The sequence below is a fragment of the Gouania willdenowi genome, chromosome 8, assembly GCF_900634775.1.
Source record: "Gouania willdenowi chromosome 8, fGouWil2.1, whole genome shotgun sequence".
Taxonomy (NCBI): domain Eukaryota; kingdom Metazoa; phylum Chordata; class Actinopteri; order Blenniiformes; family Gobiesocidae; genus Gouania; species Gouania willdenowi.
Window position 1 is genome coordinate 32,147,925 of NC_041051.1, and position 26,592 is coordinate 32,174,516.

Below are 26,592 nucleotides of genomic sequence, written 5' to 3' on the forward strand. Positions count from 1 at the left end.
ATGAATTTAATATTGAGTATTTTTATGGGGTATAGTTTAAGACCCTGTATGTGTCTACCAGACGGGTTTAAAAATCAGAAACACTAATTGTTATTCCAGTGGGAAAGTGCTTTTTTACAGAAACCCCGAGAAATATTACAGATGAAAAGACGAAACAGGGCAACATTTAAAAAAAAAAAAAAAAAAAAAAAAAAAAGTGCTACAATATTAACGTCGTAATATTTCATGATTAGAGTCATAATATTTGAGAATAAAGTTATAATTCATTTTATAATAATAAAGCCGTAATTCTATTACATTAAAGTCGTAATATTTCAGGATTAGAGTCATATTATTTGAGAATAAAGTTGTAATTTTAAGAGAATAAAGCAGTATTTAATCTTGAAATATTACAACTTTAATCTCGAAATATTAAGATTTTATAAAGATACCACTCTATTCTCATAAAATTACAACTTCATTCTCGAAATATTACGACTTTAATCTCGTACTGCCAAGATTTTTATTCATTTTAATGTGGCCCCAATTAGCCACTATACTAAACAAAGAAAAGAAAGAGTATATAATTAAGTAAAAGACTGTAAATTAAATAAAAAATAATAAATATAATGAAATATAATGATAAATAATAAAAATTACAGTAAAAAAATTAACTTAAGTAAAATAAAGAAGTCAAAATCTTCATCGTAGTACTTCAACATTAGGGGTGAACTTACTGTTGAATAATTTTCATTATTAATGTCTGTACAGATCTATTTAAACTTTAATCAAATCAAAATCCAAACCAGATCGGGGGAAAATAAATAAATAAATAAAATAAAATTGGTATTTATTTTGAAAGTGCCTGGCGGATGTTGGAGTGACACGTGATAATGAGGAAGTATGTCAGCTGGTTTTTGGTTTTATTTACCCACAGCTAGTGCTTAGCTTGCACTTTGAGTGCAGTTATACTAGTTAGTACTAAATTAAATTAAACAGAGGCTAATGTTTGCTTTACGGTGCTCAATAACGGAAGGACGCGATTTAAACCAACAGCAGCTACGATAGTTTAGCTTCAAGCAAAGCTAACTGACTGGGAGAGAGGAGGTGAGCAGTGCTTTGTTACTCTTACTATTTACGTACCTTTACTTATCTTATTTTATATATAACAATATAGCTCCGTTTAAATAATGTGCAGTTAAACGTTCAGCTTCATTATTAAGAAATACAAACATTATACTTTGGTTTCTTGTTTGTTAATACACATAATGAAGCGTTTTCATATTGGGCTATTTTAATTTTTTTTTAGAATGGTTTTTTCATGACCACAGAATTCCGTTTGAATAATGTGCAGTTTAAGATTCTGCGTCATTATTGTAAAAAATACAAACATACATAGTTTTTTTTAAATTTGTCAATAAAGTTCACAAATCGTTTTCCTATTCGGCTGTTACTTTTCCTTTTTAGCACATTTACAACTTCCGGGTATTAACCAGCAATTAATAAATAAATAAATCAAATTTAGGGTTTATTTAGTTGTTTAAAATAAAAAAATAAAAAATGAATCTAGTATCTCTTGTATTCAATAATAATAATAATAATATTAATAATTAGCACTTTAAAATGTGGTTATGTTAAATATTCGTCAGCACAATGCACAAATTAATGAATTAAAATGAATGATTTTATTTTATTTTTTAAATATTAGAAATTCAATTTGAATATTGGGAAATTTAAGGTTTATTGTTCACAATAATATCACTACCAAAAAGTCATGAAATAAAGTTGACTGGGCCTGTTGAACTGTTTCAGGTCTTGTGTTTAGGCCTCTCTTTTTTTTTTTAAAGTGTGAAACAGTCTTTTTTAACCTGTTAAGTGAAGCACAGAGGCAAACACAGGCCTGTTGTTGTTATTGTTGTTGTTTTGTTGTTGTTGTTGTGTAGGTGAGGACAAAAGGCTTCAGCCATGGCCGGAGGAATCACAGACACAGGAGAGCCGTACTCCGCTTTTGTGAGTTCCTTTGATTATGTGTATATATACAGATATATATATATTAGTAGATGGACTTGAATATTGATTAAAATGTTCTATCTAAATAATTAGAGACTTTGTAATTCAAGCAGCATTTCATTTTTATGTTCCTCATCTCTGGAATAAACTCCCAGAAAGCTGCAGGTCTGCCCAAACTCTCAGCGCTTTTAAGTTAATGTTAGACATTTTTGTTCGACACTTCTTATAAATAAACAGTCACGCTATTTAATCTGATATTATCCTGTTTTATTGATTGATGTTTTACATGTTTTGATTCTTCCTTGTTTTTTAAATGTAATTTTGTATTGTGCTACTATGATGTTTGGTTTGTGTAAAGCACTTTGAACTGTTTTGTATATGAAAGGTGCTATATAAATAAACTTGACTTGTGTGTGTATGTGCGTGTGCGCAGGTGGGGCTGGTCTACATGTTTAATCTGATTGTGGGAACCGGAGCTCTGACGATGCCTAAAGCGTTTGCGGCGGCGGGTTGGGTCGTCAGTCTGGCTCTCATCTCCTTCTTAGGCTTTATGAGGTCAGTCACATGCACCCTAATTATCTTCATGATTAGGGCGCGAGCACAACGGTGCGTAGGACCCTATAAAAAAGTGATCACATTTTTGAGTGCCTAAACACGTTAAAAAACTCATGGAAATTTGAACCCAAAATTTAATATTTTGGGGGAATTTGACATGTGAATGGAAAAATGACCCAATGGCGCCCCCCCTTGAAAATTGTATTTTCTCCCACCTGGAACTGATGACATCATCACTGTGGAACTTTCTGCAAAATTCTGATATCATCACTCTCTACAGTGATGACATAGGGCTGGACGATTTTGCCTTAAAGAAAAAAATTATTTTTGATTCGATTTTTTTTTTTTTTTTTTCAATGCATTTAAAAATGACTGCAGACATCAGATATATGTTCAAAAGTGCAACTTTAATGCTGTGATTCTCCTCAAGAGTTAAAATGTATAGAACAATCCCAAAATAAAAAGTAAATGAGGCTCTGTCATTCAACAATTTCAAGCTTTAACCCAGGTTAAAGCTTGAAACAGTAGCTTAAATTTTCTGATTAAGAAATCAGATAACTACATATTTTATAACATGTAACAGTACAATTGGAAAAATGATAAACTCTTCCCTTAACATCTCAGCATAGTGCGAATAAAAAATTAAACATGCCTGTTGCACACACATAGCCTACTCAAAGGGTAAACTACAGTGGCTGGGAAGTGTCAGGTGAATGCATTTACAGAAACGAACACAAATGCAAAAAGGTCACAACACGAATGCAAAATGGCCACAACGGAAGTGTTTCCGACGGACCGGTATTATGATATGATAGCCTGATATAAAAAATATAAGAGTATCCTAAGCAACTTTCACTTACTTTCATATGTGTTTCGATGTCTTCTTCTTGATTTTCTCTGTTTTGGCGTGTTGAAAACATCCGCCAGAAACGTGTTCGTCTGTAATACCGGCCCGTCGGAAACACTTCTGTTGCGGCCATTTTGCATTCGTGTTGTGACCTTTTTGCATTTGTGTTTGTTTCTGTAAATGCATTCACCTGACACTTCCCAGCCACCGTAGTGAACAAATGTAAAACAAAGAGCGGGCTGGCTCATATCGCGCTACGGTAACCCACAAGGACGGAACGCAAAAAAGTCAGAAAAAAAAAGTCAATTTTTTTTTTTTAAACGCAACTTTGCAAAATAAAAAAATATTTTTACCTACAAATTGCCCAGCTTTATGATGACATCATCATCACAGACAGACAGACATTCCTTGCTTTTATAGAGAGATACGTCTTTCATTCAACACTGCACTGTTAAAGTACTTCACACATTGATATTTTTGTTTTAAACATACATGTTTATTTGGTTGTTATTAAACAATAGACAATAGAGTTTAATCTTTATAGATTGAAATATTCCTCTTAGCAGCCTGTTCACTTAGATGATGTGCCACGTTTATGGACGTTATGAAGAGTTTGTAGATGCTAATTAATTATAGCAACTTTCATTTGTATGCCCAAGAAATGAGTTGTGGTTTAACCCGACTGTCATTCATAGTCATAGCGCCACCTATTGGAAAAAGGAAGTCATAGACATTATATTTGCACAGAACATTGCAGGAAAGTTTGTGATATAATACTTGAAAATGATCAGCTACGTCTCAACACTTTAACATTTCTGCCACACCCCGACATGGAACACACCTCAACGTGCGCCACGTCCCAACATGCGTGTGAGTGCGAGGACCCGTTCATCACTGCTTGCAGCTTTTATTATTCATTATAGTTTACTTTACCATTTAATTATTCTATGAGTCCTGGATACAATTCCTTAAATATTTTTCACAAATCAGGATTTCTTGTATGTTAACTAAAGTGCAACATTTTCCAAAAATACTGAATCAATTGAATGAAGTTTGAGAAACTCTTGCTTTTTAAAAATAAATGAAAATGAAAATAAAATGAGCATCTTATTGTACAATTTAAAAGACTTTTTCCTCTTCTTGTAATAACAGGATGTTATCTGTTTATTATCCAATCAGGGAGCAGGTATTTACTAAATGTTGTGATTCTTAATGCTTTGTCTGCAGTTACATGACGACCACGTTCGTGATCGAGGCAATGGCGGCAGCTAACGCTCAGCTACGCTACAAGAGGAGAGAACAGGAGGAGGTGAGAGCCCGGGTCACATGATTTTATGACCACACACATCCGTTATTCGTTAAATCAAAATCTATGAAATTTAAACATATTGTTTATGATAAAATAACACAGATAATGTTGGAAGCAAGAATAAATACTCTTTCAGAAGGTTTTCAAAAATACTTCTCACTACAGCCTCAGAGATCAATTTATGTTTATTTTACCAAAAGCAAGTAAAACAAAGACGTCTGTTTATTCTAGGGGTTAATTTGTGGATTCATTTTGATAAAGAAATAAAAATGAGTGACATGTCAATATATTTTATTTTATATTATTTTATATGTTAGTTATGTGAAGCAGTAGAAATACGTTTGTGTTTTTTGTTAAATGTTGTATAGAAAAGATGATGCATCTGTGTGTATATGTATATACATATATTTTTTGCATTGCTTGAAAAAAGGCAACTCGAATGTACTTGTTGAATGCTTGCATTTCTTTTGTGTGAATTATTGAAAAAAGTGACTTGATTGTAATGATTTATGTCAGGTATAAAAGCATTTTTGTTCATTGCCTGTTTCAATCTTCTTATATATTTTTAAATTGTGATTTATGTTTGAATATGTTTTTGTTCGACTGAAACAAATAAACTGAAACATGACCTAAGCCCGCCTGCAGGTGTCACATGACGTAAAATGTGAAGACGAGTGTGTGTCATGGTTGAGTTCAATTACATTTTGAAATTACATTTATGTTTTCAGTTATCCATGTTCAATTACAACTTAGTTATGATTATGGTGACCGGCATTTTTCCCAATTACAATAAAACTTAGAATTATTATTCACCTCTCTGAAAGTAAATTACAATTATGTTCTCAATTACTTACTAAGTTAAATTATGATTAATCACAATTACTGAGCCTTTAATAAATAACTCTTATTAAACGCAATATTCCTCTTGTGTTAGCTTTATGTTAGCATCTCTTATGATAAGGGGTCTTAAATCAGCTGTAAAATACCCTAAAAACATTGTCTATCATCTAATTTGTTTTTCATACTTTGGTTACTGTTAATCTTCTTTATCCATGAAAATGTTGGTTTTTAATATTTTTGTTGTGGGCATTTGAGCCTTTTTTCTGTCACTATACTCATAGATTTCACATTTTTTTTAAATGGTAAAGTGATCCTCAAGAGAAAAGTTAATATGAATCATATTTTATTGAATGTTAACTACGTGTGTGTAAGCCTAAGAACTGTAACGGTTTCCCCGTTTTTGCATTTAATTAATTTGTAATTTACTGTTTTCATAGAATTTTCATTTTCAATTACAAATACAAAGTCAGTTATCTGAACTCGATAATAATTTAATTACAATTACAACAGCAACAGATTATGATTATGATAACGTCATAGTTGTAATTATCAATTTCACAATTACAATTATAATTGACCCCAACCCTGGGTGCGTTTGTTTATTTAGTCTGACGACAGCGACTCCACCTCTGATTACTCCGACGACGACGTGGTGATTCGAGGCCGATCAGAGCCGGAGAGCCGACCAATCCTGTCAGTCCGTGAGTATTTATTCACACTTCAGCACACAGCATCACTGTGTCCAACTCAAGGCCCGAGGGCCAAATCCGGCCCTTTAGGGGGTATGCTACGAATCTAGATTACCTCTTATCGCGCTAACTTCCGAGATTTAATCAGTGTGTACTGGACTATGAAGCTCACTGGAGCTTTATCACTACGGCAATTAATGCTGAATGGCTAACCTGGTCGACAGCAGGTTTGGCTCTGGCTTGGACGTTAGCGAGTCCTGAAGCCCCGCCTCCTGACCAATCAGATATTTTAGAAAATGACCTGCCCATTGACAGATGATCCTGGTTGGTGCAGATCTGACAGCTGAGTTTAGGAAAGAAGATTATTAATGATAAATTAATCCTTTCATTTACCGTCGACATCCTTTAGGAAAGATATAGATTTATATCCAATAGACTGATTTGCTGTCAGCTGATGAAGCCTGTGTGTCCATCCGTGTGTGCGGACGGGTGAAATCAATAATTTAATTCATTCATTCATTCATTCATACGCTGGGGATGACATTATTAGCAGGAACATGCACATTGTGTTCTCATCCCAGTGTGTGTGATAGAGATCTACTTGAATAGAAACATGTGTGTGCTGTAATAAAGTTTAACTGCAGAGCGCTATCTGTTTATCATCCAATGGATTAATGTAATAAACAATCTCGTGCTTTGCACAGTGTCAGCAACTTCCTGTCTGAGTTCTCTCATTCCTGCCTTTTCTGTAACAACAGGGTTGTCTTTGGTCTGAATTATGGATTTTAATTATTCATCATTTTAAACTTAAGCTGAACACCTAACCTGGTCGGTACCAAGTTATGAAGTGGATCAGATCTGAGCGAATATAAAAGCTCCGCCTCCTGCTGCGCTGCACTGATTCACTGTTGCTCTTCACTGTCATTGTGGATTTATATTCATTATATTTGTTTAAGATCAAAAGCAGTTCCTTCATTCATTGTAAAGACGCTCAGTCTGCCTGTTCTCTCCATTGATTGGTCAGACGCTGCAATCTCCACCCCTTTCATGTGCACGTGCACGTAGCGAGGCTGTAAACACGGCTTCAATTAGCGTGTTATCATAGGTGATCGACGGTCGTAAGACAGCTCCTGTCTGACAGGGAATGTTTGGTTAGTTGAAACCAGCTAGCGTAGATTAATCTAAACTAAATTCGTAACATAGGCCCTTTAGAACAGCGGTTCTCAACTGGTCTCACCCTGGGACCCACATTTTGCCCTCGTCATTAAATCGCGACCCAATTTTATTTTATCTTTTTTAATTCAACCAATCAAATGTAGTTTTTCAAAAATGTTGAAAACACACACATATATATATATATACTGTATATATATGTTTTTTTACATAAATCTGTATATTTTCCTGTGCAACATACAGTTCACATCATGCCTGTAAAAAAAAGTGTCTTTCAAAATAAAAGACAAGTCCAATATGAGAGATATAAGTATTTATTTATTTTTTGACCAGCTGTCCGCGACCCACCCAGTAAAGGTCTGCGACCCACTTTTGGGTCCCAACCCACCAGTTGAGAATCGCAGATGGGCTTCTCTGTCTGCTGCACAAACATTTAATAATGAAGAAAACTAAATAAAAAAAAAATTTAATTTTATTTTTTAAACAACTTCAAAACCTAATGATATTTTTCCCCCTAATTTAATGTGGTTGCTCCATCAGGTCCCGTGACTTTGCTCTGATCAGTCCATGAAAAACAGGCAGATTTGGACACAAACTGTCCTATTGATCTGAGTTAATGCAGCAACACAGTCTGACAATCAATCAATCAGCACCATTTGAAGATGATCTACTGACCATCATCCAGCAGGTCTGAGCTCCTGAGTAGCGCTGTGTCACCACAATCTCATATGTGAACATTGTGCCATCACTGCGTAAATTATGTATCTGATCAGCTGATTCTGGTCTGATGCTCCTTCATCAACGAGTTTATTGACGGCCAAAACATGGAGAGAAAGACACAGAAGCTCACTGGAGCTGTGCATCCGAAGCGACCTCCATGGGGGTCCACGCACAGCATCCAGCTTTTTCTCTCCCTCACACACACTTTACTGGATGTTAAATATTGACTATTGTTTGATTTGAATTATTTTCTTATACTATAAAGGTTAACTGGAGCCTTTTTTTTCCATCTCCGCTGTATTTTGGATCAACATTTACTGCAGCTGATCTCTGCGTGCGTGTTTGCACCTGCTTGTCAGTCGTACTATTTTCCGGTGCTAAAACAATCACTGCAAACAGTTCCAGGTTTGATGAATTGCATTGCGCCCACTGCATTCATTTATTTTCATTTCCTCCTCCCATTTTTTTGCTCGCCTTGTGAGCTCCGCCTATTTTACATATTCATTAGAGGGAAACGCGCTAAATGGACTGAGGGCGCTTTGCTGATTCTGGAGATTGTACGGCTTATTAGCACTTGGAGTGACGTTTGCACACGTTTTAATACCCCTAAACCGTTAGTGAATCTGCTCCTATGTATTTATCTGATTAAGAGTTTAAGGTTGTTTATTGTTTGGTCATAATTGTCTGTCTCACATACTTTACGTATCATTTATATGTGCAAACGAGGGCAACGTCAGTGTTGACATTGCTCGTTTTCCCGCCTAAAATCTGTGGCCCTCTTTAGGTCAAACCCCTCTGTTTTTGGCTCCTGAACTAGAATAAACAAATAAAGCTTACTTACTTAACAATCATAATAATAGTAGCATTAATAATGAGATTAATGGTGATGATAATGCTAATGCTGATGCTCGTGTTGTGTCCTCAGAGCGGTCGGGTCACACGGATCACTTTGACATCTTGGAGCGGGTGGAGATGGGTCAGATGGCCTCCATGTTCTTCAACAAAGGTGAGGATTTCATATGATGAGATAAAACAAGCCTGGATAAGATCAGGCTTGATTCATCCTCTGAAGGGGGTGGGGGGGGACTCTTTCTGTTCAGATTCAGACATGATGAGACACAAAGTGAAACATTTATTTCCAAATTAAACAAATAAACTGAAAGTTTGATCACATTTTAATTAATGAAATTATTTTAATGAACTAAATGACAGAAAGACTTGATGACTTCATTAGTTTAAACAAAAGTTATGTTGATATTTTGATTAAAAATAAATATTCCACAGACAGAATTTGGCAAGTTTTGTAAACAACTCGATTCTGAACAAACATTAAACAAAATAAATGGTGTTAATTAATTTATATATTGTGAACTTTTTCAGAATGTTTTTTTTTTTTGTAGGGTTTTTTTTTTACACAGTTTGTTTTTATTATTGGTTATTAACAATATATGATGGTTTTATTGGTTTGAAACTGAGCTGTCTGTGGTGCTGAACTGACTTTCACATTTTGGAGGAAGTTCTGACAGCAGGTGGCGCTCTCACGCTGTGTTCACGTTCACACTCACATGGGTGTGTGTGTGTGTGTGTGTGTGTGTGTGTGTGTGTGTGTGTGTGTGTGTGTGTGTGTGTGTGTGTGTGTGTGTGTGTGTGTGTGTGTGTGTGTGTGTGTGTGTGTGTGTGTGTGTGTGTCCCCGCTCTGCTCTGCTTCTCCTCGTCTGTTGAAACGCTGATATAGAATAAATCAGGATTAAGAAACAACAGCCGGAACTTCTTACTTCACCACGATTTAAACTCACTGACTGAACACTGTCAGGTGGAAGATTCACAAACTGACACTAAAAACACACAAACTAACAACAAAAACCCAGACTGATAACAAAATAGACAAAATGACAACAAAAACACACAAAATTACAGCAAAAACACACAAGCTGCAAAGCACAAACTGATTACAAAACCACACAAACTACCTCAGAAAAATACGAGAAAAGCTGAAATAAAAAACAAGTTTTTAAAAAAAAAACCCACAAAGGATACAAATTAATTGACTAGCACACAAAATGAAAATACACAATACATCAAAATCACAAACTACTTCAAATAATAAAATAAAATAAAAAAAAGTCACCAAAAGATCAAAACTAATGCTACGAAGTTAGATAATTATATCCTGGTTTTATCTCCGTTAGCTTCACCTAACCAACTATTGTCCGTCAGACAGAAGCTGTCCTACGAATCTAGATTACAACAAGCTGAATTAAGCGTGCTAATTCCAGCCTGGCTACGTGCATGCTCTAGTGACGGAGGTGGATTTTACAGCTTCAGACCAATCACAATCACAGAGAAACTTACGTCACAATTGACGAATAATTCTCAAAAATTATGAAGAATTAAAATCCATAATTCAGACTAAAAACCACACTGGTGCTGCAGTAAAAGCAGAAAGTAGTAATGCAGGAATTGATGAGGTTATAAATTGAGAATAAACAGACACTCTGATCACTTTCACTTTTAACTTGTCTGTATCTCTGATGCTGCGTTCATGCTGATCAACCTAAATCATAAGGTGGAATATATTTATTTTTGACATTATCTTTCTGGACCGAAGCTCTTTGCATTACCCCAGAACATATGAATTAATGAATTAAATATTTGATTAATTTATTAGTCTGAAAGCGCCCGATGCATGCAGGCTTTATCAGCTGACTTATTTTACTTATCAGTCAGATAAAAATCTCTGTTTCCTATAGGATGTCGGTAAGGTTGGTAAAGGAAAGGATTGCCTCGATGTCTAAATATTCTCTCTCCTGTCGACTGTCAGATCTGATCCACACAGAATCGTGTACACACATCACCTTTTATTGGACAAACACCAATAACTCACAGAAAAGCAAAGACAAAATAAGCAGTTCTCTTCTTTTTCAGTCTCGAACCAGGCTTTAACTGAACGTACAGTCATGTGACTTTTGGTCTTGAAGTGCAGCTGAAGGTTATTTCGTTAGAAAGAGGCCGAGGCTCTGCTCTGTTCTCGCTCTGGGAACAAACAGTCAGAGGAAACTCGTGATTGTGATCTGTGACTGCTAAAGTCGTCAGATAAGAGAAGAAGAAGACGTGAAGCCGTCCCGAGGTCACAGCTGCTCAGAGATAATGAAGAGAGGCGTGATGGCACCTCAGCTCTCTCCTCCACACCTCTGAAGCCAATTAAAAGCATTTTTCCTGCTGCTGACGAGCGGCTCTTTAGAGGGCGTTTGACTTCCTCCTGTGTTTGGACTTTCTCTGACCTTGACTGACCACGCAAACAGGTGAATATTAGGGATGTCTGGATCAGATCCAAGCTGCTACGAATGGGAAAGCTGCCATTTTTAACTACAAGTAGTAGAATGTCAAGAGGTTGGAGGTTTGATGTCCAAGGCTTTACCTCTTCATGTGTAGCAGTGTCCTCGGGTAAGACACCAAGCCCTAAGATCCTTATTATTAACTTGTTTTTATGTGAGAATCATAATAAATAAAGATGGTGCTTTTAGTTTTAAACGCGTTATAATTGCATTTATTACCTAATTGATTATTTCATTAATTACAAAAGCAGTTTGCAAATCTACAAACTAGAAATAATAATCAGATACAGTTTCGGGGAAAAAAAATCAATAGATACCCAAAACCAGAAAATCTGCAAATACGCAAAATATCGGGGAAAAATGGACAGAAACTAAAAAAATAATAAAACTGTATTTATAAAAATTGGCAAATACCCAAAACCCCAAAAATTGGATCTTGGAACAAAAAAATAGCAATGGATAGATACTCAAAACCCCAAAAAGTTGGTTCGGTAGATTTTGACCATTAATCAACACTTAAAAATCAGATCGTGGCCAAACATTCGTCTACATTGATGGATATGTTAAAAAAAAATCAGATCAAGGAAAAAAGTGTTATATATTTGGCCCAGTATCCATTTCTAATTACTTGGTGCCTTTTACCTAAATGTCACACTTGTTCACAGAACCAAAACTGAAAATGAGGAGAACGCCGAACCTCAGGAAGATAAATGATGTCATTATCGTTTGCTGGGCTGCGATCGTTTCCTCCAAAGCGTCACAACGCGTCCTGTTTCTACTTTAATTTCAGGAGTAGGAAAGACCTGCGGTTTCAACCCAACAGCTCGATATTCAGTGCGAGGGCGACACTTTGTAGCCTGAAGGCTTAATTTGTTTCCCTGAACCCAAGATCCTTTAGAAACCGAGGCTTTGTGTCTCAAAACTCAGATTTTTCACATATTTCACACAAAGAAAATGTATGTAAACATTTCACATAAAATGTGCTTAATGTATTACCAATAAATAAAATCTAGCTGAATGCAACGTCTTTAGGACATCAATTACTTATCACATGTATTCAGGGTTAGATTGCAGTTTCTTTTTGATTTCATTTAAAAAATAAATAATATTAACAATATTGCCTTTTCTATTTGAGGAAGTGAATTTCGTATTTTTTGTGTTTTTTGTGATCGTGGAAAAATTGGAGGGCTTTGACCTTTGACTTCTTTGCTGATTTCTCATGATGATCTTGAATATCTGTGGCATTCTGCAAAGGTTTAAAGTTAGAAAAAAAATGTTTCAGAAGGAAATAATCGATTCCTGCGTCAAAAGCTCATCGAGTAGCACTTTTAGCCTCCAGAAGAGTCTATTTGTCCGCTGGGAATGGACCCAGTGATTCCTCATGTCTTACTTCAGTTTTTTTAGATGATGAAGATGAAGACCAAGGACTAAGACCCAAAGACTAGAGATTGAAAGGCAAAGGTTTACCAAGAAGAGCTAAGACCCAAAGGGTGCTCACACAAAAGACTCAAGGCTAAAATAACGCAAGAATGAAAGACTCAAGGACAAAGGTTAAAAACACAAAAGACCCAAGGATGAATACTCAGGGAGAGAGACCCAGAGGACAAACACCCAATGGACCCAAAAATTCAAGACCAAATGACATAGGTTACAGTAAGAAGACGAAGGACCCAAGGAAGAGGACTGGAAGGACAAAGCTCCAAAGAAACCAAAGACTAAGGACTGAAAGACTAAGGACTGGAAGACTAAGGACTGGAAGACTAAGGACTGGAAGACTAAGGACTGGAAGACTAAGGACTGAAAGACTCAGGACAGGACGACTCGGGACCTGAAGACTGGGGATCAAAATAACGACTGAAAGACTAATTTGAAACTTGTCCTCCCAACTTAAGGCCTTATTCGATGGACGGATGTCTGCTTCGTCTGCAGGACAACAGATGGTTCAAATCTTGTTACTGTCCAGCATCAAAGAGGAACCTTCGGCGTACAGTGATTAGCCCTTTAATTAACACCATTAATATTTTCCATCAAACCAATCAGACGAGTCGGTTTAGCACAAACGGGCGTCCCAGAGCAGGGGCAGAGGAAGCTCAGAGCAGAGTGGCTTTTAATGGAGACGGGCCGGTTTGACACACATGCTCCATTAAGCATATTTCACCGTGAGGCGTTTGGACAGCTGCAAAAATGAAAAATGTGTCTGTGCTGTCTCCTCTGAGACTCGTGTCTGCAAAATGTGTTCTACGATACGACACATCCTAATCCTTTGATTTCTCACTTCATCTCAGTGTCATCACTCAGCTCCAATTAAAACAAATCGCTCTAATTGCACCCAAAGTCAAATGATCCAACACGGAATCTTAGGAGATGATTAGGAGAAGATAAACACTGGAAACCCGCATTGGCAGCAGGTTTAGTTATAGAGGCGGAGCTTCTACTGAAGAATATTTATCAAACATTAAACTACAGCTTAGGAAACTCAAAGCTCCTCCCCTGAGCGAAAAACTTGCACAACCCCAAATGTAAATGACAACAAAACTGACTCCACAAACTCACAAAATGAGAAAACGTGCAAACAATACACAGAATCACTTCAAAAACACACAAAAACTATCCCTAAAAACACAAAATGACAACAAATATACACAAAAAGACTTTTAGTCACTTTTCTCTTGCCACGTTTTTGCCACACTTTACTCATTGCAGTTTACTCTGTTTACCTTCTTGGAACAGCGGCTTTGTCAAATGGATGGCTGTGATTGGCTTGATCACAATTCAATCAGTCTAACTGGACCAATAGGTTTTCAACAATAAATCCCTCTGTAAAAAGAGTGAGGGGGATTCATTTTTGCTTGCTTTTATAAAAGTGTGGGTGTCATTCCCCACGGGTGAGACGCGCCTCGTTCCAGTCATTGTGGTCTGTCCTGCTCTGAAAGTACTGATGAGTAATGATGTCGGTGTGTGTTTCAGTTGGAGTAAACATGTTCTACATCTGCATCATCATCTACCTGTACGGAGACCTGGCCATCTACGCCGCTGCCGTGCCCATATCACTGATGGAGGTGGCCTGGTGAGTGGCAACTGGTTAAAGTCGACAACTCCGCAAACTCTGCCTTTTTCGAAAAAATAGCATTACGCATGGCACAGCAGAAACCTGAATAAAAATGAATATGTGTTTATTTCAAGCCAAATTGCAACATCTAGTGGTCAAAAATAAGACTAATAATGATCGTAATCAATTTAACTGACATTTTACAGTTACACACTTGTTCCCAAACTTGTGGAAAACTTTGGCACAGTTGTGGCAAAGTGGGCTACCGCCTGAACTTTTTTTTTTTCACAAGAACATGTGTATCTTTGGCCTATTGTTTATCATTATCACCAAACTTGCTACAGTTCATGTTCATATATTAGTTCAATTATTTCTGCTTTTATAGCCTTTGATAATGAACATTGGCTTTATATTTGACTACAGATTTTTGTATTTTAAACATGATTCATTGTCACACAGTATCATATATTCTCAAAATTTCATATCATCTGTAACCTCTAAGGGTCTTACTTTAATAATATAAAAAAAATTAAACGTTGTGATGATATAGGTCATGTAGAAGCTTAGAAAACGTTATTTTTTATGGGTAAGTGATTTTTGGCTGTGGCGTAACAGGTTAAATAGTCCAACCTTTGTTTAACTGTGTGTGTGTGTGTGTGTGTGTGTGTGTGCGTGTGTGTGTGTGCGTGTAGCGGGAACCACTCGTGCAGTGCTGGGACTGTGCAATACAATGACACTGACCTCTGCTGGGGCTCGGTCACCAGAAAAGACGCGTACCGGGTGTTTCTGGTGAGTACCGCTTCACTCAGTCAGGCAGCGGATCAATAACATCCATACCGACGTTGTCATTGGATGGTACCAGTGGAAAAAGATCAATACTCTAATTTCATTTTCTCTTCTTCATGCGACTAGAAAAAAAGATTATGAACAGACAATTTAACTCCAAAATTAGGTACTAAACCATACAAGTTAGAGGTGGGACTCAATCAAAAAAAATTATCTAATTGATTAGAGACTTTGTAGTTAATTCATCTTGATTGATCTAAATATTTGACATGAAAAGAAACATTTTTCCAGTTAAATGTATTTTGGATTATGACTGAATCAATGAAAACAATAAATGGTCTTAAACAACAAAATAGTGTTTATTATTTCCATCACTGAGTGCTAACATAAAGTGTAATATGAATAAAGAATATTATGATTGCATTGTTCACAAAGCACAAACTTTAATTTAACTGAGCTATATTCTTGCTTTTCTGGATTTTGTTGTGTCCAATCTTGGACCTTAAACCATAACATATTGTTCAAAATGAACTTATCCGATTAATTATGCGGAAACATGGGCAAAAAACAATCAGCAGATGCCTCTGAGGAAGACTGGCAGTTTGCTGTCGAAACATGTCAGGAGATCAAAGTAAACATCCTGAAAAAAAGAAATATATGATTAAAAGAAGACAAAATAAACTTTCTGAAATTATTTAGTAATTGAGAACATTTTTGTAATTGACTTTTAGGGGGAAGTAATTTTAATTTCAATTGTAATTGCAGAAAATGTAACACACACACTGCGTCCTCATCACGGCCTGTTTTTGTGTCCTTGTGATGCTGTGAGTTGTTAATTCAGTGACAGTGATGGATGTGTGATGTCCCTCCTCAGATGACTCCGCCCCCTCCTTGCATATTGACACGGAGCTCAGGCCATACGTAATTGGTCGATAAGTTTCCCCCTCCTCACCTCTTCCTTTCCTCTGGGATGCATGGTACACATTTAAATAACGCTGATGTTTAGATTTTCAACTTCTGGAAGTGTTTGTGGCTCAAATAATCCCTGGATGGTTTTGGATGGATCTATAGCAGAGATGGGCAACTTTTATCACAGTGGGCGGGGCCACAAACATGTGACTGTGTCTGATCTGAGGGTCACATGATCATCAACATTCATGTCAGCATTATAATGATGACCAATCTGAGCATTACCATAGGTTTGTGTCCTTTTCTATTGTTGTTTTGTGTGTTTTTCTTGTATTTTTCTGTTGTTTTCTGTATTCTTTTTTTAATCTTTTTGTTGTTTTATGAATTTTTAAAATTTGTATGTCTTTGTGTGATATGGTCCCAAAAAATGTAAGTCAGGCTTTTGTTTGTGTCATAAAGATATTTAGATTTTATTTTCAGTGAAATCCTGCACAGTCGTGTAATTACGTAGCGAGAGATTTTAAATGCGATTATGAGCGGGCGTTGATGTATTTGTCTATTTGACAAACTTTCTAGACCTTTTTCTGCTGCGCCCCCATTTAAGAAATGAAAAACTCTCAGAGCACCCCATCGTGACAAAAATGTAAAATAAATACATTCTAGCACCCCCTGTTTGTGTCTTTTTGTTGTTTTGTGTGTTTTTCTTGTATTTTTCTTTCTTTTTATGTATTTATAGAGATTTTAAACGCAATTATGAGCGGGCTTTGACGTATTCGTCTATTTTTTCTGCTGCGCCCCCATTTGAAGAATGAAAAACTTTCAGAGCCTCCCCCACATCGAAAAAAAAAAGGGTAAAATAAAAATTTGGACTATTCATCTTCAAATCTCATAAAAATAAGATACAAATTTAATATTTTAGTACAGTAATAATAAAGTGCAAAGAAAAATAACTATTTTCCATTTTTCATGCTCAAGGTCCAAGCAATGCTGTTATGCCCCCCCTTAGGGGACACGATCCCAGTTTGGGGATTACTGTTGTTGTTTTTCTTTTTGTCGTTTCAACTATTCTTAGAATGTTTTTGTTGTTGTTTTGTGATTTTTTTTTTTTTTCTGACTTTTGGACTTATTCTGTGTGTTGTGTTGGGGGTCATATTTCTTCTAAATTCTTGGTTTTCCATGTATTTCCGTGATTTGAGGATGGCTAGATCAATAGAGCAAAAACTGAGTTTTACAAAGGAAAAGCCACACAATAGGTTGTTGAAATACCGACTCTTAAACTAGTCAGCGTTAAAGGACGAGCGTTAATCATCGTGTCCTTTGTTCTGCTGCTACTGTTTGTGCAGAAGCTGAAAGATAAAAACTCGTGTTTCTTAAATCTGACCTTTGATTTCCTTTAGTCTGTGAAAATCTAATCTCAGTGTTCCCCGCAGCGCTCACAGACGCTCCCATTGGCTCGCGCGTTTCAAACGTTACATCAGACTTTATCAAAGCGTCGCCTTCATCCAATCCAACTTTATTACTGTCTGCACGCTGCAGGGTGGACGCCTTATTATTTTGAACTGCCCACAAACCCTCAGGTCACAAAGTATCGTCAAAGTGTTTATCTGCTTTTCTTCTGCCTGAGGAACATTAAAGATTATTTTCATTCATACGTGTAGACAAAGGTTCTCAACCCCATTTGGGGTCACGAGACACTGGGAGGGGGTCGCCCGATGTTTTCAATAAATTATTTTATGAATGAATCAAGCCAATTCTTCCTTATTTTTACATGTTTTCTGCAACACCACCAAATCATTTTTGCCATATTTTTGTTCCTTTTAATGCATTTTTGCTACATTACTCCAATTGTTCCAATATTAACACTTTGGAACACTTTTTTACCACTTTTTCTGTCTGTTTTGGCCACTTTACAACTTTTAATTCATTTCTTTTGTTTTTAAAATCCCATTTCACCACCTTTTCCACCATTTTTTGTTACTTTTGACCCATTTTATTTCTGATTTTAACAAGGATTTACATCTTTAACATGACTATTTACTATAGCACGAATAATAATAAATGCCCTGGATAACAGTGGATATTATTCACGACAATGGACCATCATTTTACTGACTTTATGGATGGATGAACCCAATAGGTTCTCCCCTTTATTCCCCCTTATAGATGGTCCTGTCTCCACATGACTGTTCTTTACTGTTCATGTCTGTGTTCAACCACCCTCAGCTACAGTGGGGGTCCCCGCTCTCCTGAACCTTTATTTTGGCGACGAGGTTTTATTTTAAAGTGGATACTGACCAATATGTTTTATTGTAGCTGTTTGAGATAATTACCGACTCTAAAGTTGTCGGTGAAGACTTGTCGGCGTCCTTTCTGCCTTTCTTCTCCTCTAACTTTGGTTGTGAGCGTGTTGAGTGGCGTTGGCAGGTTGTCCTGGGACTGGAGGTGTGCAGCACTCAGGGTGCGTTGTGTTCACAGATTGTGAGTTATATTTAGTCTAGAGAACAGCTGTCCCGTCCTGGTCCAGCATCGTCTCGGGAGGAGCGAGGACGGATGAGGAGAAGAAAAACGTATTATATGTCAAAACAGAACCTCATGATACAATCAACTTGTTTTTAATCTACATAATGTAACGTAATAAAATAAATGAAAAGGAGGTTTCTCCTGTTGAGCAGTTTATATGAGAAGTTGCCTTTCTGCTATTTCCTGTTTCAAAATTCAGAATCATCGTTCTCTGACTTTAATGGCTGATAATCTTCCTGAAATTGTGGCAAACATGCTAAATAGTGTTAATAGAGCCAACTACTGTTGATAAGTTTAAATGTATATGCGTTCCCATGATGCACGTTTGCTACACAAACAGGGAGTTGTGAGATTTGGAACACGATTAGAGGAAATTATTCATATTCGTCTATTCAGTAACTCTCTAGACCAGTGGTTCTCAAACTTTTTCTGCTGCGCCCCCCTTGGAAGAATGAAAAACACTCAGGGACCCACTATCGTGACATTTAAAAAAATAAATACATAAATAAAAGGTAAAAAAAAAAAAGTGTGATTTAAAAAAAGGCACTATTCTTCAAAATCTCATAAAGATAAAGTAACATTTAAAATCACTTAATTTGGAATAGAAGCCTTTTATTAATAAAGTGCAAATATTATTATTTTTTTTGTTCCTCATGCTCAAGGTTTAGTAATGCTGTTACGTCCCCCCATAGGGGGTGCGACCCCCCCATTTGACAACAACTGTTCTAGACATTCAATAACCCTTTTTCTGGTGATAAATATTCTAATTGTTTTATATTTATATGGGGTATTATTTTTATTTTATTTATTTATTCAGTTTATTCCCGACATGGTTACATTCACTTTTTTTTTTTTTTTTTTTTTTTTTTGTACATGCCGATGATGTCAGTTTGCTTCACAAATATGCAAGTCAGGCATACATTTACTTTCATTTTTAGTGAAATCCTGCACAGCCATGTGATTACGTAGCGCAAGATGCATTTCCAACAGAAAGTCAGAGGCCCTACAAATGTGAAGATGCCTTTGTACACACGTGTTATATAATACTTAGTGCATCGTCATTCTACTGTTTTGTCTCTTCCTTGGACTCGGAGTAGAAAATCAGCTGATGTGACGTTCGATCAGCTGTTGGTCCACGTGTCTGTTGTTTGTCCTTGGGTTTGACCTTCAGCTCGTTTGGCGTCCCCTCGTGCAGCTTGTTGTCCCTTTGAATTGATTGGATATTTAAATGAGGGCCTCCCATCGAGCCTCTGCCTGTATAATATCCAGTGACCTGCTGCACTATCGCTGATGAAAACATCCAATGTTTGGACTTGTGTGTTGACAGATGGTACGTGCACAGCAGGCCTCGTCTTGTTCTGTAATGAGGTCTGATAATGGCCATGTTTCACTTTGTTTTTATCCCTTTTTAACAAATAAAAGGCGTCATTTAATCTGACATGATTAATGAAGCTTGATAATTATTGCTTTAATAACAACATTTCTCCTTTTTATTGGACAATTTTAACCTGACCTAAAAAAAATAGCTCCGCCCCTTTTCCCACCAGGAAGATCCTAATGTTCTGGTTGATCAGTTTGCTCTCACTCAGTTGATAACAGGAGTGGACTGGGACAAAATTTTAGCCCTGGCATTTTTTATCCAGATTATTTTACGACATTATTAGTGGACACCATGTAGAAGTCGTTATTAAGTCAGTGATTCTCAACATAAGGCTTTTTATGTGGTCTTAATTGTATTAATTATTTCCTCAGTAACCATTTTTTACCTATTTTCTTGGTCTAATTTTTGAGTATTTTCAGACTTTTGCTCCTTTTGCAAATAAATACCAATTTTTTCTTATTTTGTGTCCATTTTTGCAAGTTCTTTTTTACACTTTTATCCAATTTTTGTCCTTTCTTTAATTTTTTTGGCCACTTCTCATCCAAAATAAAACTAACTTTTGCCCAATAAATACCACTTGTTCCTCTTTTACCCTACATTTTGCCTCTTTTTGTTTCACCTTTGCCCTTTTTCACTAGTGTTTGCCACATTTTGCCTTTTTGAATTATTACCACATTTTGCTAAGTTAAGCAACCCTTTTCCATTACTTTACATACCACCTGGTTTTTCTTTATTTGCCCATTTTTTGGCCATCCTTGACTGCTTTTGGCCCATTTTAGTCACTTTACACTCTTTTTTGCCACTTTTGGACCATTTTTGGCCATCTGTTACCATGTCTGCCTCCATTCGCTGATTAAAAAAAAAAAAAAAAAATTTAGTGGACGGGACTGACCTACTTCGGGACGATGCCTGGTATGCCAAATGGCCAGTCCACCCCTGGTTGATAACCAACTAACCAGTTTCAGGATGGTTCATGTTTAGCTTGGGATTCCACACATGCCCCTTCACTTATAACACTTATGGTGTATGTGTGTCATGGCGTGTGTTGCCGCAAGCTGTTCATTGTGCGTCTGAATTGATGAAGCTGAGTGTTGACCTGCAGACCCAGAGGGTTGAGAGAGGCGTCTCCAGGCAGACGGAGATGGATGGAGACCAACTTGCTGCTGGAGATCAGCACTCTGTCATAGTCGCTTTGTGCACACACGCACGCACAAACACACACAGATTAGATAGTGTTAGTCACATGTGCTCATTTGTTGCTTCATCACAGACAGAACGACTGAAGCTGTAGTATCCTGACAGTAACCAGAAGTTAGTGCCCATAGTAACTAAACACACCAACAAGTCCTCTAAAATAAGCGAGTGAACAAAACATGGCAAATAACTAAAACAAGCCAGTCAACCAACCAAATACCATCAGCTATCCTAAATATAACCAACCAACCAACCAAATAAATACAACCAACCATCATAAATATAACCAACCAAATATAACAACCATCCTTAACCAAATATAACCAACCAACTAAATATAACCAACAAAATATAACAACCATTAAAAATACAATCAACCAAATATAACAACCATCCTAAATATAACCATCCAACCAACCAAATATAACCAATCAACTACCCAACCAAATAACTAAATATAACCAACCAACCAACCAAACAACTATCCAAAATAACCAATCAAATAGAATAAACCAAAATAACCAACCAACCATCTAAAATATAACCAACCATCCATAAGCAAGCCACTAAACAAACCATAGCAGTTAATGAAAACCGACCAATCAACCAACCAACCAACTGAAATATAACCAACATACAGAAAGACAAAAACCAGCTAACTAATCCAAATAAACTGACCGTCTTAAACATAGCCAACCAACCAGAACTTAGTGAATGAAAATGTGAAGAACTAAACCACCTCAGTCCTGGTTCCATTAGTATCTGTGTAGATGTTTGTTTGTGGACTCTCCTGGTCCATCTGGTTCTGGTTCTGGTTCTGGTCTCACCGTCTGAAGGCTTCAGTTGTTGTTCTTAATGTAGTTCCTCGTTGGTGATGAATGGATGATCCCTGAAGGGAACCAGTGGAACTTGAGCCATGTTGTTTGCGTCCTCAGTGTTGGCTCGTATCTTCTGGCTGTTCTGTGGCCTGTTTCTGACTCATTCCTATTCCACTCGGCTGTGCTGAGCGATGGAATGTCCCGGGAATCCTTCCTCTCTGCACTTTCTCCCTTTATGAGTCATTAAGCTGACGAATCGCTGTGGAATCTGTGTATTCTCTTTTCTTTGCTAACTTTGGCAGTGAGCAATCTGCACCTTCAGCCTGTGCAATACCGAAGTCGTTTCTTTCTGCTGATTATTCCCGTGAGCGCTGATGAAAAGGAAGGTCTTTAACACGGGAGAACAGGAGTGATGTCTCAGTTTCTGTCAAACTCACAAGCTTCTGTGACTGCTTTACCTCAGGCCTCTCATTAAGGCTAAATGATGCACGTGAGTGACTTAAATCACGTGCGTAGCTTCATTCAGCGTGACGAAGCTTTAAATGATGTTGCACATCTGTAGAGTCACTGCAGATCGAAACGAAGCACACGTGGGAACAAATACCTAAAACTTGTCTGCAGTTTGATTAATGCTAACTTAGCATTAGCGCTGAATGTCGTCTTGGCAGTAGTCATTAATTCCCATTTATTTGATTATCAAACCTTTATTTAGCCGAGTAAATAAGTAGATTAGATAAAAATACAAAATATACACAAAATTAATCACAAACTCTCGTAAAGACAAAAATGGGCGGTCTTGTATAAACATTTAGAGCTATTTCTGCTAACTTAACAGCCGATATTGACAAATAAGCTAACGGAAACATGTGGGAGTGGTTGCTACGTGCTAAGCTAACCAATTTATTGTTGTGGACCAGTTCTAATTTATTTTGATGACATCAAAATGTGAATCTATTCTTTATATGTCTGTAACAAAGAATAAGACCAGATCTATACTTTATATATCGTTGACAAAGAACAAGAACATATATCATTTTTATGTCTGTAGCGAAGGATGTATGCTGATCTATGCATTATAGGTCTGTAACAAAGGACTGTAATAACTTGTGTCTTTTGTTTGGTTTGACGTTTATCATCATGTTTTATGGGAGTTTTATATGTTTGACCTCCTAAACTTTTGGATTTAAAGGCTGAACGTACCAATACTGTAAATAAAAAGATACAAACTAAATGATATTGTGAATAGATTATAACTTGGAGTCAGAATTCTGCACTAAAATGATGATTATGGTTTAGTTGCGTCACTCCCTCTTTGAAGTGTTTTTGTGTTTAAAGATTATCAGATTCCAACTGTGGGCGTTGGGAGGGATAATCCCTCTTTGTGTGTTTATTGTTGACTGGATTGTCCAGTCCAGACTGGACCACCACATGGATCCACCGGGGAACGTCTGATGGTTCTGCTGTTTCCAGAATGTCGTCGCTGATTGTTTTGTTCCCGTTTGATCTTTAATCCTGTTCCCAATCCCACCCATCATTTGGGGAATAAAAGGCTAACTGGTCACTCCCTGGTGGTGTGGGCTGAACTGAGGACATCTGTGGTGTCACCGAACATGACCGGGCGGCTACTGATCATTAGTTAAATGGTGAGAGCGGATCGGCGTCGGATTTGCATACAAACCGTTTCCATCTTAGTTGGTGGCCCAGTGTGAGGCTGATTGACAGTTGGAGCCTGCTTTGCTAATCAATGCTGCCTGTTTGGAATGATGGAGATCACTCAGCGTATCTAAGCCCCGTTTGTGTCTGACTGCTCTGGAATAATTGAGACGAGTCGCAGCCTATGATGGACAGCAGCAGGAGGAGGGAGAAAGGAACGGAACACAAACATTATTCCCGCCTGTCAGACTCGGCGCTCAACAAACCACAACGGAGCGGACGGGCTTTTAAGTGGCCATGGTGTAGTATAGGGTGTGTGTCACATGTGGGCCACATGTGGCCCTCGGTCTGATGACATCCCAAAAAACACATAAAATGACAGGAAAATACAAAATTACTCCAAAGCACAGAAAATTACACAATGGGGACAGCAAATATACTCAATGAGTCCAAAACACATTAATTGACCAAAAAATACAAAATGGACCACAAATATGCTCAAAATGACAGAAAAATATACAAAATGACATCTTACAATGACGAAAGAATACACAAAATTACAAAAAAAAAAAAAACCCTCCCATAATCATAGAAAAATACACAAAATTACTTCAAATCACAGAAAAATACTCAATGGGACAACAAAAATACACAATATGACTCCAAAAACACACAAAGATCATACAAAAATACACACAAAAATGATGGAAGAATACACATTAGGACAACAAAAATACACAAAATGATTAAAAGAACTAACAAAATTACAGAAAAATACACAAAATTACTCAAAATCACAGAAAAATATTCACGGGACAGCAAAAATACACAAAATGACAGAAAGATAGACAAACTGATATCAAAACACACAAAATGACAAAAAAATTACACAAAATTAGTCAATTAAGTAACAAAAAACATTCACATAGGAACAAAAAACAAAAAAGGCCTAATAAACTAATAAAATTATACACAAAATGACTTCAAAACACACAAAATTCAATTCAATTCAACTTTATTTGTATGGTGCAATATACAACAGTCATCTCAATGCGCTTATCAAAATATAAAATTGATAAGAAAAAACCAACAAGATTCACATGAACATCATTTAGTGACAGTGGGAAGAAACAACTTCCTTTTAACAGGAAGAAATCTCCATTAGAACCAGGTTCAGAGGTGGCAGCCATCTGCGTCGACTGGTTGGAGTTAGTGGACAGAAGGACCAACAGAACAGGATAGAGAGATAGAACATCAGAGTGTCACAGACTAGTTGAGCCGTGAACCACAGATCAGGAACTGACATCATCAGCTTCACGACACCTGAAACAGAGCAGAGAGAGAAGGACGAGGAGAAGACACTGACTGCAGAAAAACATGATACATTATTATCAAGTCAGCCTGTCTTGGTCTTGGGCCTCACTCCCTGTTTATTGAACCAGTAAATGTGAGCCCATGTCCGCTCTAGCGACTAGATTATTTTATGATTCAGTCCAAAATGACAGCAAATTACACAGAGGTCTTTCAAAAATTCACAAAATGACTCCAAAAAACCCACAAAATGACAGAAAAATACACAATAGGACAACAAAACGACATTAAAGGACTCTTAAGAACACACAAAATGACAAAAGGAATACATGAAATTAGTCCCAAAAAATATTGGACAAAATAATAACATAACAGAAAAATGCACTAGACAGCATAAATATTCTAAATTATTCCAAAAACACTTTAAATGATGGAGAAATACACAAAATGTTATCAAAAAACACATTAAATAACAGAATACACATAGGGACAACAAAAATACACAAAAAGGACTAAAAAAACTCACAAAATGACTCCAAAATACACAAAATCACAGATGAATACTCTATGGGACAACAAAAATACACTAAATAACAGAGAAATACACAGCATAGTTAAACAACAATTAAATGAGAGAAGAATACACACAGGGACAACAAAAATACAAAACAAGGCCTAATAAACACAAAATCAAAGAATAATACACAAAATTACTCCAAAACACACAAAATCACAGAAATACACATGGGACAAACAAAAACACACAAAATTAATCCAAAAACACACTAAATCACGGGAAAATACAAAAGGAAAACCAAAATACACTAAATAACTCCTTAGAACACACAAAATCACAGTAAGAATACATGAAATGAGTCTCATACATAATACATAATACACAATAGGCCAACAAAATACAATAATTACTCTAAAACAGATTAAATGACAAGAAATGCATAAAAAGAAAGCAAAAATATACAACACAGGAAATCTTAGCTGCATTGCCTGTTGTAAACATGCTCAAGGTGGATATTTTCCTGTTTCCTCAGACTTTAAGCCCCGCCTTCCTCTATTCACTGCTTTCTGTCTCCAGATGAGCTTCAGCTGTTTTTAAAGTTTAGTGTTTGTTTTGCTTCACTTTACTTGTGCTGCAACTGTCAGTCAGCTCGCTGTCACAGCTATGAATGTGATTGGAAAACACTCCACAATTGACCAAATACAGCCCAGTGGAGATTATAGCGTTAGGGTTAGCGTAGCATGAGCTCCGTGATCTCCTTTGCACTGGTCGGACAATTCAAACCAAATATTTCACTCGTTGTGTGAACCGTTGGTTGAGCGTTGGCCAACAGCACAGCTGCTGGTTTAATAATGTGCTGACTCGTCAATGTGGGCATTACTCAGCAGAATTAAACCTGGTTCTCCTGCCGATTGTCCAGATGTCCGTCAGAGTCGTCTCTGCTCTCCTGCTGCGTGTCCAGCTGCTTGTTCTTGTGCACCTCCATCAAACTTTACAA

The 26,592-nt window shown here is 36.8% G+C and overlaps 1 protein-coding gene across 1 annotated transcript in view; it reads left to right on the forward strand.

The window, feature by feature from the left end:
- Positions 1-861: 861 nt before the first annotated feature.
- The window catches only part of tmem104 (transmembrane protein 104), a 42,776-nt gene continuing 17,045 nt past the window's right edge, over positions 862-26,592 (forward strand). Inside the window, exons 1-8 of the mRNA XM_028455135.1 lie at positions 862-1,086; positions 1,923-1,989; positions 2,423-2,544; positions 4,619-4,700; positions 6,148-6,241; positions 9,048-9,128; positions 14,425-14,524; positions 15,199-15,295. Coding sequence (XP_028310936.1) covers positions 1,945-1,989; positions 2,423-2,544; positions 4,619-4,700; positions 6,148-6,241; positions 9,048-9,128; positions 14,425-14,524; positions 15,199-15,295 — 621 coding nt within the window. The 5' untranslated portion in view covers positions 862-1,086; positions 1,923-1,944. The remainder of the gene's footprint in view (positions 1,087-1,922; positions 1,990-2,422; positions 2,545-4,618; positions 4,701-6,147; positions 6,242-9,047; positions 9,129-14,424; positions 14,525-15,198; positions 15,296-26,592) is intronic.